At 49.0% G+C, this 17,822-nt stretch overlaps 1 protein-coding gene and 1 pseudogene across 6 annotated transcripts in view; one reads left to right on the top strand and one right to left on the bottom strand.

Moving 5' to 3' along the window:
- The window catches only part of Anp32a (acidic nuclear phosphoprotein 32 family member A), a 37,821-nt gene extending 25,538 nt beyond the window's left edge, over positions 1-12,283 (bottom strand). The window contains exon 1 of one of the 5 annotated variants that reach the window (XM_076925332.1): positions 12,073-12,283. In XM_076925332.1, coding sequence (XP_076781447.1) covers positions 12,073-12,126 — 54 coding nt within the window. In that variant the 5' untranslated portion in view covers positions 12,127-12,283. Of the gene's footprint in view, positions 1-8,766; positions 8,827-11,126; positions 11,268-11,376; positions 11,682-12,072 lie in introns of those variants that run through there. The other 4 variants (XM_076925335.1, XM_076925334.1, XM_076925330.1 and 1 more) reach the window with 4 other exon arrangements.
- On the top strand, positions 9,131-12,125 carry LOC143439252 (uncharacterized; annotated as a pseudogene). Its single transcript, XR_013107573.1, has 2 exons — positions 9,131-9,693; positions 11,641-12,125. The product of XR_013107573.1 is annotated as an uncharacterized LOC143439252 (transcript).
- Positions 12,284-17,822: the final 5,539 nt, after the last annotated feature.

Here is a 17,822-nt window from a genome sequence, read left to right on the forward strand (position 1 = left end):
AGACTGCATGGGGGTGGGGGTGGGGGTGGCACAGGCCAAGAAATGGGTCCTTGCAGCCCAGCACATTAGAGCCTGGACCATTCTTTAGTTCTGCTTTCATTTACTTCCCTTTAGCATGTTTCTTCCTATCTACTGTGAAGATCTGCACCCTGCTTCAGTGTGCCTTTGCATCCCCCCTTAGGGCTTTAAAAACACATGCATTGGGATATCACGCAGAGACAGATTCAGCAGTTGGGGAAGAACCTGGGAAGTCCCTTAGATGCTCCTCTGGTAGTTCTGATGCCAGATGAGGCTGCAATCTGAGTCACTAGCCACATTCTTTCATCCTGTCCATCACCCAGGCTCCACTGCAAGACACAGGCATCACCGCCCTCTGAAATCTAGTCCTCCCATACCTCTGCCCCACCCAACCCACCCAGGACACAGGAAGAGAATACAATTAAGTCTGCCGTGCAAATGGCTTAGGAGAATTACCCAGCCTTATTCCAACACCAATGCATTGGGCACAGCTGAGGGACAGGGAGTCACTGTGGGGCCCTCTGATTTCCCTGGCAGCCACACCATGTTGGTCTCCTATGAGGTCATGGGAAGATGGTGGACTGGATGCAGGAAGTGGGCCTGAATCCCTCCCCCAGATGTCTGATCCTTCTAAATTTGCTGTAACAGGTCCTGACCTCTACCTTGCCAGCCCTCTTAACCCCACAATCCTCATGACTTTAGCAGGAGACAGACCAATGGAGAAATCCAAGCCTGGGCCCTGTGGCTGGCTGCACACACACACACACACACACACACACACACACACACGCACACCCCTCAATCATCTGAGCCTCAGCCTTCCCCCCACTGCTCATCTACCTTCCAGCCTGCAGCAGATTCTTCCCTGGTAGCATTCTCAGACACAGAAAAGCAAGAGAAAAACCACCCAGGTATCCATCAGCCCTGAGACTCTGGTCACTAGGCCCACTCCTAGCTTTTCAGGCTATCTGCAGAGAGAAGCCAGGGCAGAACCCCCTGGAACCCTGAAGAGCATCAGAGTGGACTTTGGTGGATCTACACACACGGATTAACCAATCAAGCTGCCACACAGCAGTGGCCTTGGATGAGCTAGGTACCTGAGGTATGCTGGCTTAGGAGTGGAGGCTGTGACTATCCCCCACCCTGCCCTTCATGCCAGGGGTGGGAAATCTGCACATAGAGAGTGTTTGGCATGGTACAGACTCTCTTTTACACCATGGACTTTCACAACCAAATTAAAAATAAAGCAAGCAAGTCAGGTGTGATGGCATAGACCTGCAATTCCAGCACTTAGAGGACAAAGGCAGGTAGATTTCTGTGATTTCAAGGGTGGTCTGATCTACATAGGGAGTTTCAAGCCAATAAGCACTACAAGTAAAACTCTGTCGAAAGAAAGAGAGAGAGAGAGAAAGAGAAAAAGAGGAAGGGAGGGATGGAGGGAAGGAAAGAGAAAAATTTTGAATACTGACTTTTTAACTGAACTGTTAAACTGAGTAGAATAATCCACTAGGCACAGGGAAGAATATTACTTTGAATATTTTTAAAAATTTATGTTCTCTGGGATATGTAACACATACTTATATGTAAACAATCTATAATTAACAGACAGTGGCTGGGTACAGTGATACACACCTATGGTCACAGCTACTTGGTTAGACTGGGGCAGGGGCATAATGAATCCATGAATCCAAGGCCAGCCATGGCAATATAGGAAGGTCATGTTGTCTCAGAAAAAAAGGGAAGGGATAAGGAACATAGGGGCACATATCTATAATGCCAGCATTTCCAAAGCTGAGGCAGAAGGACCACAAATTCAGAGCATTTCTCAAAAGAAACAAAAAGGTGACTAGGTGTGGTAACATATGTCTATAATCTTGTTACAGGACAACTGCCTTGAATTCAGGGTTTGCTTGGGTTATATAGGGAATATGAAACTAGCTAGATCTATGTGACAGGAACTCTGCCCACATCCCTGCATCCATACTTCAGATGGGACCTGAAAGATAACCAAACAGCATCCATCACGGTAATTAACAAATGGGAGTGAAGATTCTAGCATGTGGATTATAATTTTTTTTAACCCTAAGAAATTTAAAGAAAATCTGGGGAAAAAAAAACAAAAAACAAAAAACAAAACCTGGAAGCCCACTGATGTGGACAGTGCTAAGAGACTCCACCTCATCCTTCCCAAGACACCTGAGTCAGAAACTTCAGCAGGGCTTCCAGCTGTGGTCTGCCAGACAACCGGTGTTGTGTTAACACCACCCACCAGGGCAGGGCATGGTGGGGCTTGCCTTTAATCTCAGCACTCTGGAGGCTGAGGCAGTCAGATCTCTGTGAGCTCAAGGCCAAGCCTGATCTACAAATTGAGTCCAGAACAGTCAGAGCTGTTGCCCAGAGAAACCCTGTCTGAACAACAGAAAGAGACCAGACCACTAGCCTACAGGTCCTTCACTCCATCAACACTAGAATGCTTGTGGGTGCAGTGCAGAGCACTGGGGAGACCCAAGGGTAAAGGAAACTCAGGTCCCTTAAAGCACACAGCACACTGGCTTCCCAGGGGAAAGAGATGCTGACTAATAGGAATGTGCAAGAGAAACTCCTATGAAAGTTTTACAACAAAAGAATCTGACTTAGACCTTCCCAGGAAGGAAGGGGAGGAGAGAGTTAACCATAAACTGTGGTGGGAGTGGCTTGGGAAGGAGGGAGAAACGGGCCAGAAAGGAGAAAGACCAGTTAAAAGGCCAGTGGGGGAGCGGAATTACATTACTAAGGATTTTTAGATTTTATCCCAGAGGTGATTTGATAGGATCAGGTTTTTGTTTTTTGTTTTTTTGGCTGAAGTTGGAATCCTGGCTTCAAAGAGACCAGAACTGTGGCATGGGGAAGTTATCTGGGATGGACCAAACAGTGTTGTAAATAGGACCTGTGGTAGGTTGAAAGGGGGGCATAGACCAGGTACAGAGGCCATGGGTTCCCTGTGGACTAGAATACAGGGTGCTGCAGAGACCCAGGTAAAGTATGACTGTGGGGTAAACATCACAGCCTGGGCAGCATGTAGCATCTGTACACATCCATTAATGAGAAGATGTCTTAAAGACCCAGGTCCCACATTCAACTGAGTTTAAAATATTAGAAACTTGAGAAGCAGCCAGAACCATTAAGGAACATGCCCAGAAAGATGGAATCTTTTTTTTTTTTTTTTCCCCCAGAAAAAGTCTAGAACTCCAAATACTGCAAGACTCACACAGGAGTTGATGGATTCCCAGAGCCACATCCAGGAAGCAAGGCTACTTAAAGGAAACTGGGTTGGTAAATGCAGTTACAGCAATCTAAAAGACAGGAGACGGCAGCTACGTGGAGGGATCCGGCTCAATCAAGAGGGTCTGGTTTTTTGTTTTGTTTGAGACAAGGTTTCTATTGTATAGCCCAGGCTAATTTTATGGTCCTGTCTCAGTCTCCAAATTGCTCCCTCTGACCAGGTCCAGTGCAAGACCAGAGAAGCATCCTCAGCTCAAAAAAAATCTATATACAGGGAGAATCAGTGGAGTTGGGGAGAGATGGCTCCAACAGGTAAATGAAGGAGCATGCTACCAACTCTGACCGCCTGTTTAATTCCCAAACACACGTGGTGAAAGGAGGGAAGCAACTTCCCCAAACTGTCCTCGGACCTCCAGGAGCATCGCACGCATGTATACACACCCAGAGACACGCACACACCACACACACACACACACACACACACACACACACACACACACACACAAAGGAGGGACTGCAGGGAAGGGAAAGGACTTCTTAGGAAACCTTGTGGAAGCTGTCTCAGGCTGGAAGAGAGCAGTGGACACACATGACCTCTATAGAAACCATAGTGGGAAGGCAGTGCTGGGCCAAGGGCTGGGCTGCTCTGCGATGCTGCAGCTGATCTCGGACCTACAGTGCTGACTGGCTGACATCTCCAGATTCTGACCTCGTCCCTACAGACATGAGTACCACTTACTTTAATGTAAGTCAGTCTCAGTCACTCTCTTTTCCACAGGTGCTGGTCCTTCTACTCCACCTTGTTTGAGACAGGGCCTGTTGATTTCTGTTGCAGGTAGCAAGCTTCCAGAGCCTAGTCTCTTGTCTGCTGTCCTGGATTACAGATGCTCATGTCACACCTCCAACTTTCATGTGGGTTTTGAGAATCTGAACTCAGGTCAAGGCCTGGTGGCAAGTGTTTTTACCACTGAGCCATCTCCCGAGCTTCACTTTCTCTTTTTAAACGACTGCCAGCTTGCATACTCTAGCACATCAGCAGTGACGCTTCTGGTGCCTGAGACTGTTGGTGGGCGCTATGACAGCCTCATTTTGGAGACCCCAGTATACACTGTGAGGCAGCTTGCCAGGACTGGGAGTGAGAGACAAGCACACACCAGGCACCCTCTCTAAACTTTCTGACTCAGTGACAGAAGAGTATGGGTACTCTTCATAGTACAGCAGAAAGAAGGGCTAGGGGACATGGTAGCAAGGAGAACTGGGGTAGCCAATAACTGCAGGTACCATCTTAAGCTAATGGCTGCTTTTACCATGAGGTTGTCTGGGGTCAACCAGAGAGCAGCTGGAGAGCAGAGGACCCAGCAGTGAGCTGCCATGGAATTGAAAAAAGCCCTGCTATGTCACTGCAGAGATTATACAAGGCTCGGGAAGGCAAGCTCCAGCCCCACAACAAAAGGCAAAACAGTGGAAGGAACCTTAATCTCCAACCTTGAATATTTTCCAAACAGCAATAGAGTGAAATTAACTCATGAGTCTCAGCTACCATACTGGCTTTTCAATGAATCAAAAGTGTTCATGATTTTTAAAAGTAGTATGTATGTATGTATGTATGTATGTATGTATGTATGTATGTGCTGGGCAATAGTGTGAATCCAGTGACTAGTAGGTTCAAAAAGTTAAAAACACCACTGGGCTTGAACTCAGCATCCTCAGTGTTATTTATTTGGACAGGGTCACATGTAGCACAGGCTAACCTTGAACTTGATTTGGAGCTGAGAATGACCAACTTTCTCCTGCCTCCACCCTGAAGTACTGGGACTGCAGCGAGTGCTGGCATTACATTTGGTTCGTGCAGTACGGAAAACAGAACCTAGGGCTCTGTGCATTCCATCGGAGAGCTCTCTAGTCACTGAGTTACAACCCCGGCCCTACCCCCTCCCACTCTATTTTAGATGACGAGGAGAGATGCTGAACAACTTGTCCAACTCAAGTTAATGACCAAGCTGAGAAGAGAGTCCATGTCTCTAATGGTTCTCAATAATTTCCTCACTAAACCAGACTCCCAAAATGCAAATACCTCTGGGAGAAAGGCAGGGACTGTAACCCATGGCAGAGGAAGTCATGAGTAGGGTCATCTTTTAGACATGCTGCCTGGAGGTAAAGAAAATGGTAGATCGGGTGTGTCAGGGGTGGGGGGAGTTGCACAGCATGGAGCAAAACAAAATCAGTTTGAGGGGACCTCCCCACAAGGTACTGTGGGGCACGGCAGAGAGCAGGGTGTGATGCACAAAGATACCTGCATCACCCAGACAACTGGTCCTATACAAGGAGGCTGTTTGTGTCTGGAAATAGACATGATGAAGGCCATGGGTCGTTTGCTCATCTGGCTTCAACCAATTCTATTAAATGAAACGTTTTTGAATGACTACCCCCGTTCCAGTCAGGAGCCCCCCCCCCTTCAACTCAGTATTTGCTGTATAATTATATGCCAGTGTAATATAAGACTCAAGTCAGTTCAGGTTCGTGTTTTTCTACTTGTCTGTGGAAAGCAGGTGCTGGGTACCGGTGGAGAGTAGGTCCCAGGAGGCACTGCCCAAAAGGGGATGTCTCCAAGGGAAACGCCCTTCTAGACACCATAGCAATGAGCTTCCTCTTCTTCCAGGTCAGAATTCAGGCCAGAATGCTGGACCAAGTTCATTCCATCAGACCCCCACTGTGGCCCCTCGGCAACAAGCTCTGGGCGACACAGAGAAGGAAGAGGGGTGAGCAGACAGCTGGTGTGAACAGCTCCTGGCTCTTCAGTGTGGTGAGTTAGCACTGAGTCAGACCTCTTTCCCACTGTGCTGCAAGGAAGAAAGATGGCTAACTGCAGAAGTCCCAAGTAAGTCACCTTGAGAGGCCGATAGCGTGGCCCCAGGCCAGGGAGGGGACAGGGTCTGATTCTGCAGTCTGGAACGTCACACTCCATCCACTTCTGCTTAGTAGCTCAGGCATTAAGAAGCTGCAATTCGACAAAGGTTTTGAACTCAAAAGCCATTTCTGCCTTGCTGAGGGTTGTCTCCCCAGGAAACATGCACTGTGGAAGAGCAGCAGGCCCGAGACGGAGCTGCCAGGGTGACCTAGTGTTTTCGGTGCTATGTCCTGACCCTGATGTCAGGCCTGTCAGGCACTGGGTACACAACAGCTTTGCCTTCAGTAGGCCTCAAAGCCTGGAATTTGGTGACTTAAAGTTCCTCCTCTCTATCTCTGAGACAGAGAGGGCTGCTCCATAGGGAGCCTGGAATGAGAGCAACTTCTTATAGAGGCTGGTGAACTGGGGCCCATCTCTATGAGGATCAAAGTAGTTTAAATGCGTATAGAGAAGATCTTGGAAAATTCACAGTGCACCATCAAATGTAGGACTTGTCACACTCCTAAAAGAACAAAGCAGAGGACCCCAGGGGCCTCCCCTGCCTGCTAAACAAAGAGAACTAACTTTCCAGGTAGTAAACTTCAAGAAGCAAAATTTAGAACACAACACGGGTGCTTTTATAACAAAAGGATACACATCTCCCTCTAATTCTTTTATTGATCAAGTTCGAATTAAGTACAATTTTTTTGTTACTACAACTTTGTTAACGTGATGAGTGAGGAGGACTCAAAGGTTCACTTCCAGATTCACAAATCTCTTGTTTGTGTAAGCACTAAGTTGTTTTCAACTCAGAAGCATAAAATGAACCACTTAGTTGCAGTTTGGTGACCCGGTACAAAACCCACACCCAGGGGGTGGAGCCCGGGAATTTGCATTTTACCGGTTCCCCTGATGATCTGGTAATATAGGTCATGTTTGGGCCTTGGTCAATTACAGAACTACACAACCTGAATTCTCTCCTGTCCACAGACTGACTGCCTTGGGAGGGTGAGTCCTAAGTGATCCGTCCACAGAACTGAGAGGTTCGCTATGTTTAAGGAACTGCAAGCAGAGTTAGGTGAGCTGCTTCAGACAGTGTTACTGGCATTGCTATTAGCTACATCTCAACACTAAGGACCCGTGTATTCTATCCAGAGATTTTTTTTTCTTTCTACAGAAAAGACTAATAAAAACAGTAAATGCATTATATAAGATCCCAAATAACTACTCGCTAAGAATGGCTCCTGCTTGTCTTCTCATTACCTGAAGTGTAATCTAAGAGGCCAAATACATCTCAAGTGTGTATTTAATATGCAAAACCAGGGTAAGGCTCCTCCTTAAAATGCCTACCCACCCTGCTCGTCTATTCCACCTAAAGCTTCAACAGGAAGCTATGCTTTGTTTCTGTGTCCTCAATATGAACAAACCCACCCTCTTGTTAATAAGTGGCTCACTCCAAGGCTGGAGGAGAAAAAGCCCTTCTCCGTGGTGCTTTACAAAAATACAGTGCTTAAAGGCAGTACAGAGGCCGAGTATAACTGAGTTAGAATCCCAGTTCTGCACTGACCAGTTCTGACCAGTGGTGATCTGGAGCGCTGACTCAATTTCCTTGCATTTAGGGTAAGAATAACAACAGTACTTAACTTAGTGCCCTTGTGAGGATAATTTAACTGATGTCTGTAATCCACTTAGCAACATGCCAGACACAGTAAGGAGCCATGTGAGCATCTGCTATTATTGTTGGTGTTGTTATTTTAAACCTCCAAGAGGCCCTAAGTATTCCTCGCCACTCCCCAGTACCAGCGACTATACCAAGCACCTAGGGGCCAACTCAAGCCAATAGTCACTTATTGATAAAACAGAATTGTCCCGTCTTACAGGACACATGTACAAAACTTTGGAGGTAAACTAAGGTAATCTGTCCCAGATCACAGGTTGGCAGAATCCTACCTCCTTGTAGCCGGTGAACTCAAGCTCAGGTCTGTGTGGCTTCAGAACCAAGCCTCACCACGGAACCGTAAGATCCAAAACAAGCCTCAGCAGCTGCCAGTCACAAGATTCAACTGATCACCCCACACCAAGGCCACGCTCAGCTCTCTGCCCCCAATCCCTGCTTGGCTTGCATAAATTGGAGCAAACCGCCTGGCTACTGCCTGGCCACTCGCTTGAACCCAATTAGGCAGTAAGTCAACCTGGAAGAAAAAATGCAATGCATTCCAGAGGTCAAAGTAGACGCTGGCTCCGACGGCAGCCTTTGCCCGACACTTCCATGGAAGTTAGTCTCTTAGTGCAGACACCAGCCTACGCATGCGAGGTGCCTATCACACGCTTTGAGTCCCACATCGGGGCCAGCATTGCTAACAAACTGCCTCAGTCTGAAGGCAACATAAAAAGACAGTTTACTTTTTTTTTTTTTTTAAAGGAAGGAAAATCCTATTTCTCTTTCGGTTTGGGGTAGCGTTTACTATGTAGTTACCTACCTTCCCCGCCAAAACAAAAACGTGGGGGAAAAAAAAAAAGGCGCGGGGTCGGGGATTGGATAAAGAGAGAGCTCCCCACACCCGCAGGGTGCTGCGACACCCACCTGAAACTAGACCAACCTTTCTAGAAAGAGCCCAGCCCCAGAGGGCGTTTCCCCAGCGCATCCCGACAACTCGTCCCTCCCGGGTAGAAGGCTGACGCCCTCGGCTTTAGTAAGGGCCACCAGACTAGAGAGGCCTGAGCCCCTCCCGCCCTCTAGTTTCACCCCAACCCCCATACACCACCCTATCATTTCCGCTGAAGGCGCAAACACCAGCGCGATCGTTTCGCCTTCAAGGCCACCTTTCACTACGTGCCGAGCGCAGCAGGAGCCGCGGCGGAAAACCGAACGGGGGGGGGGGCAGGGAGTTGGGGCGGGGGAGGCGGCGCTTGATAAGGTAGACCGTCACCTTTTCGGGGGCTACGACAGTTTCGGGATCCTTGGACCCTGGGTGGGAGCCCCTATAAGGCCGAATGTGAATATGGGGTGGGGGTGTCCCAGGGGCCAGCTCCCCAAGCAGCCACCTCGCTAGAGGGCGGCCGTCGGGGCGATGGCGCAAGCGTCTCACCACCCCCAAGCGCGACAACAGCCACGGTGACAAAATGGCAGCTCGGCGCCCGACTGACGAGCCACCCGCACACAGCCGGGGATTGCCGCCCCTGCACCTCGCGAATGCCAGGGCACCCTGGGGCTAGGTCTCCCAATGGCCTAGCAGTGCAAATGGCGAGAGCAGACGGGCCCACAGATCCTAGGAGGTCGAGGGTCCCCGGCCCGCCGCGCCCTCTCTAGACCGGATCCCCAGGACCGCGCCGCCGAGCTTCGGCTGTGCCTGTGCGCGCCCGGGCCCCCACCGCTGGGCGCCACGGTCCCCGCGGAGCCCGGTCCACGGCCGCCGTGGGGGAGGGGTGGGCCTCCGGCGCCCCGGGAAACATGGCTGCTCGTCTTAGTACGGCGGCGTCGCGGCCACCAGTCCCCAAGATGCGACTTGGGAGAAAGGTTGCAGAAGGTGGGTGCGTGGAAGGGGACTCAGGAGGGAGGTTCCCCGGAACGACAGTTTTCCAAAAGCGTTTATTTGAAAACAACAAAAACCCGAGCAAAACAACAACAAAAAGCCAGTTCCTCCTCCCCCACCCCTTTTGTCCCTCTTTCGAGAGCTTGCTGCCCTCCCCTCCCCCATGCGCAGCAAGTGCCCCCTCCCCCGCCACCCGCGCGCCCCACCCCGCCATAAGCCCGGAGGCCGGCGAGTGGGCAGCAGACTCACGGCGAGGGGGCGAAGCGTGAGAAATCGCGCCCAGCCCAGAGCGCCCGCCCCTCCCCCAGCGCACACACTCGGGGAAGTTTAAAGAGCCGGTTCGACCCGCTTTCCGTTTCGCTCCGGGTCAGCCAGGACTGTGGACCGCTCGGTCGGGTACGGCGCTGCTGCGCACCTACTCGCCGCGACCCTGAAGCCCCCCAACTACGTACACCGGGGTCTTCCCGGAAAAGTACGCGGGAAGTCGCGTTCGGCCCCCTCCCCCAGCACCACACCCAGTCCCCTCCACCCCCGGGATCCGGCACCCTGGCTGGGTCGGGACGCCACCGGCTGAACCAGGCAGCCCCGCGGCAAGTCCTTCTGCTAGGGGTGCTCCTTCCTCCCGCCCTGCGCGCCATAAGGCCGTAGCACGTCTCCAGGACACAGCTGCGTGAGGATGGGCGGACGGCAGAAAGCTTGTTTTCAAAAAAGTCTTACTCAGGTTTAGAAGGAGGAATTGGGAGAAAAGAGGAAACTAGGCCTGCCTTTGTCAGGATTCGAGGGGCCAAGTGGCTGGAGGGGCGACAGGTCAGAACAACGTGCTGCGCGAGCCCCCCAACTCGCCCGAGCCTCAGACCCTCAGGCTAGATCCGAGATCTTCCCGCCCGCGAGCCCCTGCTCCTCCACGACCGGGCCTAGAGGGGAAGTTGGCTAAGGGTTTTCCATCCTAGACCCTAGGGTCTCTCGAGTGGGTCAACTTGCAGACGACACGAGTGTGTGAAAGCGAGAGGGAGACAAAAATAAACAGTAGCTTTCGAGTCACTTCCCCTTGCAGTGGGCTCACGCCTAAGCCTCCCTGTTCCCACCGGTGTAAGTTTCCTCCTGCCACACTCCCCGCCACTGCCCAATCCATAACGGCTACGGCCAGACGAACTGCCCATCCCAGAGCTGCGTGCCAACCGTGCCCGCAAGAATGTAGCCTGGGTCGGTCCCCATAGTGGCACTAGCTCTGGGCAGCTCGGGTTCTGATAAAGTTTCTCGTGCCCATTTATTAACCAAGCGCCGAATGGCTGCCAGGGAGTCCACCCCAGGAGAAGCGGGACCAGGAAGGTGGAGTGTCTGCTGCCGATGAGGCGTCAGGGTGCCAAGGCTGGCATCTGGGGAGGGAGCCGGGGGCCAGAACGGGACGCAGCCTGCGGGCAACTTACATTAGTGACGCTCGTGGTTGGGGAGGCGCGAGGATTATCTGAGTATTTGCACACTCTACAATCCCTCCCCCTTTCTCTAAGGTACCCCCCCCCTTTCCGCGAGGAAGAAGGGAGAAAAGACAGCATCTGGCCCAAAGGTGGGGTGGAAAGAGTGAGAGAGAAAGGAGAAGGAAGGCAGGCAGAGAGAAAGGGAGGGAGGGAGAGAAAGGGCGCGTTCACGAACGACAAAGTTACAAATATGGCTCCCCACCTCTCGCCTCATCCCCGCAGAGAAACGAAGACGCGCTTTAAACTCGAGCCATCTCCCAACTCCGCAGCAGTAGGGTCCCCACGCGCTCTCCCCGGGGGCCTCGGGCTACATTGATCAGAAACTATACCGGACTCGCGAAGCCCCAAAACTTATTGTGTGCGAGCGAGCGAAAGAGACGGCAAAGGGAGGGGGCAGGTGCGGGAGGGGGCGGAAAGGGGGTTACGCTTCTAAAATATAACACCCCCTTTTTGTTGTTTAATCCAGGAGGCAGCCCATCTTCTCCTCCCCTCGATCATCTTTTCCATCCAGATGCGAGTCGTGGGAGCTGAGAGCTCGGACGAGGGTGAGATCGCCGCCTTCCCTCCGACCCGAACGCGTGCGCCCCGCCGGCCCCCCCGCTGGGTGCACACTCGCACGCACACCCTCGCACCCGTACCCGCACACGCGGGAGCACACGCACAGGTAGTCAGTCACACACCAAGGGCAGCAGCGACGGCGGACGAAACATGCTCCGATGGCATTGCAACCCCCCCTCCGCCATCCAACCTTGCAATTCATTTGCAGTCAGACCCCAAACCCCCACACCTCCCCGGAGCCCCCCGTCCCTGAAAAAGTGCCTTCCCCTCAAAACACACACGCACACATAACACAAAGTAGGAGAATGGACCGACAGAGATATTTTTGGCAAATGCTCACATCAGAGGGCGTCCTGTTCCGCAGCTCTAAATAAATCCGTTTGTCCATCTCCATCTCTCGCGCTCTCTCTTTCTGCAGAGGATCCTGCGCCAGCGGAATTCAATCAATAAACCCCGAACCCACGGCCGCGCGTTTTAGGACTTTGAAGGCTCAACCAGCTCCGCTCGGTTCTCGAGCCCCCAGCACCCGCGGCGCACACTAACCTGATCGCCGTAGAGGCGGGACCTGCGGCTCCTGCGTGGAGCGGCGGCACCAGGAGCCAATCGAGCGGCGAGACTTCGGACGCCAGCCAATGGGGGTGGTGGCGGCGGGGGGCAGGGTCCAATGGGCAGCCTGCGCAGCGGGCCAGGGAGACTCAGCCATTTGGCTGTGGTGCCGGAGACGGACCCCTTTAGATACCCAGGCCGCCGAAGAGGAGCGAGGCTGCACCTTGGTGGTTGCGCGCGGGGGGCGGGAGGGAAGGCAGGGCAGGTGCGTGGACTTGAAGGTTCGTGGCCGGGGGCGGGGCCGCAGGTGCGTGGACACGGGAGGGGCGGGGTCCTTGCGGGGGCATCCTCTGGGTGCTGGGCGGGCGGACGAGGCCTGGGGCGCGCGGGCACAAGGGAGGCCCAAGGAGGGCGCGCATTCTTGAGGCGCACGAAGGACAAATCCCACCACACACACACCCCGGAGTGCCCGCCTTAGCACAGCCCCTCAGACTGGGTCTACTTCGAGCATCCCCGCAATTAAATAATCAAGTCTAAGTGCGTGACGCTCCCACCTCCGGAGGAGCGAGGTCGCGATCTCGACCCCAGAGGCTTGGCATTCTGATGTCCTGCCTTTAAAAGAAGCAATTTCCCGAGAGCCACCGACCGGGGGGGATCTTGTGTAGGGCAATTAATAAATGGAAAGGCCGCAGATGCAGAACTTTATAAAATATTAAAAATGGAAAAGGAAGGTGCTGGGAACTGCGGATTCTCAGAGCCGCACAATTGACGGGCTTTATAGGGTTTTTTGTTTTGTTTTGTTTTGGGTTTTTTTGTTTTTTGTTTTGGTTGTTTGGTTTTTTGAGAGAGCGCGTTGCACATTTCATTCTAATCGCCCACCAGAGTCATTTGGTTGGATCTGAGTTGCCAAAGAATCGCTAACTGGGGCATACTCCAGGCCTTCTAGTTGCTTTGGGTTTTGTTTTTGTTTAACCACGTTATGTTTTTTTTAAGAAACCTTTACAGCCCTGGTTCCCACTGGGTTACCAGCTTCTTATGGGCAGCCCTGGCACTTATGTACTATGTGGATGTCTGTGGCAGTGGACAGATCACGGGATACATGTTTAATTTCATCCACACAACTATATCATAGTGTCTTTTTCTCTTCAGACTCTTCCGCAAACACCCCCAAAGTAATTCTATCTTTTTGGATACATTAGAACTAAGCATTTTATTCAGTTAGTTCTTTTATATCAAACAATAAATGGATTTAAAATCTGATAAATGTTTATTCTAAGTAGCTGGAAGTACAAAATAAAAACATGTCATCTGGGTAAATATGTAATTTCTTTAAGTTGTTCATTTAACTTTTCTTATCCTTAAGTTTTCATTAATTTTTACAAAGGCTATGTAAGTGTGTCAGTTCATGTTTCTGGATACGATAACGTTTTTAAAGCAATAATAGCTTTTCATCACAAATGTTTTAAGAGGGTGTAGTGTACAAAATCTATAGGGTCTTGAAGTTTATGTTCTTTTTGGATGGTAAATGCTCGTTAGTTTCTTACACACTGAAGCATAGTTGAGGTCCCGGCTATCAGCAATGTTGTGAGAAAGTCCTTTCCAAGGAATAATTCTCAAATCCACTGAAGCAAGGAGGTGTCCATTGTACTACCTCTGCTAAATAGAAGCTCAAGTGACAGAGAAGAAAATTACTTGGGATCCCAACACACATCTCCCCTTAACAAAGAATAGACAGAAACAAAATTATGAAGAGGCAGAAGTTTCATACGAAGAGAACCAGAGTACTAGAGACTAATTAGGGAAAAAAAAAACAATGACCTAATCACTGATGTTATTAGATATAACTGTTTTTAGAGCATCTTCCTTTTACAAATTTTGAATAACAGCTTTTGCATTTAGTGTCACAAAACTGAAAGATGGCTTTCAATGGATGGATGTCAGTCAGTATAGAAGCTGAGCTATAAAAGCACTTTGAGTATTGCCCAATTGCTAGTATATGTTGAAGGAAGAAAATTCCTCTTGTAGTTATCTAAGAAAGTTTTAATAGGACTTGGGTGGTTTTATTAGCAAACAGGAAGACATCTCAGCCATTTGCACTATAAGACTTAGATATAGCCGGGTGGTGGTGGCGCACGCCTTTAATCCCAACACTTGGGAGGCAGAGGCAGGTGGATTTCTGAGTTCGAGGCCAGCCTGCTCTACAGAGTGAGTTCCAGGACAGCCAGAGATACACAGAGAAACCCTGTCTCCAAAACAAACAAACAAAAAAGACTTGGAGATATAATTTAATAATTTTATAATTTACAGGGTTATTAAATTATGGTTTTATTGTGTATTTTAGTAGTAGGTACTGCTCCCAGTTTGTATTTTAGGAAAGGAGTAAGAGAAGCCCAGCCTCTCTTAGAAGAATTTTTATATGGACCTGAAACTGGTGCAGTTCCTCATTACAGACAGAACCTACAACATGCTTTAGGAATAGGCAGTCTGCAGCAAGGTTTGATTCCTTCTGGGAATTAATGAGATGCAAATGAAGTTTTGAACCACCACTGAAAAGGGTGGGTTTCAAGTAAGAAGGTCATCTTCAAGGGCTACCAAGAACCATTCCAAACTAATGAACAGCCTGTTCTCTCTCAAAGATAAGAGCAATCAATGGGTGTCCTTAGCCTCAGTGTGTCTTGAAGTTTTGTGTTTGTTTGTTTGTTTGTTTGTTTGTTTTTAATGTGTATTGTGTGTGTGTGCACATAAGTACAGTTGCTAAGGAGGCTAGACGAGAATGTTGGGTCCCTCTGGAGCAGGAGTGCCAGGATTGTGAATGGGCATATAGGTGCTGGGACAGGTACCCTTGTCCCCTGCAAGAGCAACAAGTGCCCCTAACTGCTCAGCCATCTCAACCGTATCCGGCATGGACCCATACTGTTGCTGTTTTAGCTGGAGGGGGTGGGGGGGGTCCTTTGTTGAGTCTCTGAAGATGGCGACCCTTTGGTTTTTATTACTCAAGCTAATGTAGAGACAGTTTAACTTTTCTTCAGCTTGAAGCATCTAGACTGGAACCTAGCCATAACCCTCTTCCGCTTACACTAGAGCTGGGCTGCCTGGATCCCAAAGACAATGACATGGAAAGGCTCCAGCTTGCCTGTGTGCGCTTCTGTCCTTACATATAAATAGCTTTTAGAAATGGAGATTATTCTTTTGAAACCCATGGTAACAATGTGAGGATGTCTGCCTTTTGATTTGAATAGCAAAGGAATGTTGAAGCCCAAAATCTAAAGTTACTCAGTAGTTTTCTATTGCTTAATGAAGCATTGGAATTTTTCAAAGTGTACATTACATTTATTTTTGTATGTTGCTGGGGGCCTGGGCTACTTCACATGTCTGAAGACCAAAGAACAACTTTCAGGAGTCAGCCCTCCTACCTTGTGGGGCCCAGAGATTGAAATCAGGTCATCAAACTTGGCACCTTTACCCATGGAGCCATCTGGCTAGCCTGGGTGAGTTTTGTTTTTTGTTTTATTTTAATGCTTTAATGATTGAATAGTTATCTTGTTAATGAGTTGGTCATGGAGAAAAAGTATTAACCAAAAATAGTCATTACAGGTCAATAAAAAAAAATAACCTGGTGACTCCTGCCTGTAATAACAATGGGTTTGAGGCAACCTGGGCTATTGATAACACTGTATCAATAAGCCAGGCATGATAGCCTATGCCTATGTCCAGCATGGAAGTAGAAGCAGACTGGGCTACCTAAGACCCTATATTAAAAGTTAAGTAGGGCTGGAGAAACGGCTCAGCAATTAAGACCTCTGGCTGCTCTTCCAGGGGCTTGGGTTCAGTTCCCGGCATGGCAGTTACAACTGTCTAGAGCTCCAGTTCCAGGGCATCTGGTGCCTCCAAGGGCATCAGGGACAAGTGGTACACAAACATCCATGTAAAACACCCATACATATAAAATTTCAAAAATAAAATATGGCTATTAAAAAAAAAAAAAGACAGGAGACATGGCTCAACAGCTTAGAGCAACTGCTGTTCTTGCCTATAGAACCTGAGTTAAGTTGCCAGCACCTACATGCTGGCTCACAACCATCTGTAACTCCAGTTACAGGGGATTTGATACGCTGTCCTCATTTCTGTGGGTACCAGGCACATGTGGTGCACATACATACATGCAGACAAAACACCTATATGAATGAATCCTAGAAAGAAAGTGAGCAAAGGGATGCATACCGACAATCCCAGTACTTGGAAGGTATGAGCAAGAGGGTCAGAAGTTCAGGGTCATCCTTTGTTCCCTAGTGAGTTTGAGGCTAGCCTGGGCTACATGAAACATTCCAGAAAATAATGGCAAAAAGACAATGGAGGGGCTGGAGAGATAACCAAGTGGTTAAGAGCATTTATTACTCTTATAAAGGACTGGGTTCTGTCCCCAGCACCCACACGGTAACTCACAACCATCTAATTCCTAGACACAGAGTATCTATTCATATGTGTAAAATAAATATGAAAAAAGACAATGGAATATGAAGCCAATTAACAATGTAAAGGCAATTCAGATAAAGAATATAGAAAAATTGGCCTTTAATCTCACTTGGGAGATAGGAGGATCTCTCAGGCCAGTCTGGTCTACAAAGTAAGTTCCAGCACATCCAGGGCTATTACACAGATAAATACTGTCATGAGAAACCAAAAAGAATATAGTAACATCAACTAATTTTGAGTTATTAATTTATTTTTAAGCAATATGGAGTTGAAGCTCACCTCTTTAGAAAAAAAAATTGTTAAAATACAGTAAGAGACAGGTGTGGTGTACACCTTTAAATCCCAACACTGCAGAGGCAGACTTCTGAGTTTGAGGCTGGCCCGGTATACATAGTGAGTTCCAGATCTTGTCTCAATAATGAAATATATTAATATGGGGATCCAAATATAACTTTATAAGAGCTTTTAGCACATTTTTATTTGCAAGTGCTCTTCATTAGCTTCCGTGGTGTATCTGCCCCTCGTCAGAGGTGTACACTGCAGTTAGAAGTCTGCTCGATGCACTTGGAGAAATTAATAAACTTGTACTATATTTTCATTTGAAATGTTGGGCTGTCCCAGAAGAGTTAAGTGCTTTAAACCTTGCCTGGACACTCTAGATGATTGTAACTCGAATATAAAGGGTTTTTTGTTTTGTTTGTTTGTTTTGTTTTGTTTTGTCTTTTAAAATGTGTGCTTGTCAGAAGGCAGCCCATAAGAGTGAGTTCTCTCCCTCTACTGTGTGGCTTCTGGGGATAGAACTCAGGTCATCAAACCTGGTGGCAATCCTGCCCACTAAACGATCTGATCTCACTGATCTCACTGACCCGATGAAATCATTTGCATATGACTGGATGAGATGACCCTATGAGGACTTTGAGGACTCTCACCCAGCAGAAGGACACCTAGTCCCTGCTAGAGTAGCTAATTGATCCGAATGCAGCTTACATGCCTCTTGTGCTTGAGGATCATGTCACTTGTACTTACTTAAAGGTAAATTTAGCAAGGGTGACAAATACATTTCACTCGGCC

This window comes from Arvicanthis niloticus, chromosome 26, assembly GCF_011762505.2.
Source record: "Arvicanthis niloticus isolate mArvNil1 chromosome 26, mArvNil1.pat.X, whole genome shotgun sequence".
Lineage (NCBI taxonomy): Eukaryota > Metazoa > Chordata > Mammalia > Rodentia > Muridae > Arvicanthis > Arvicanthis niloticus.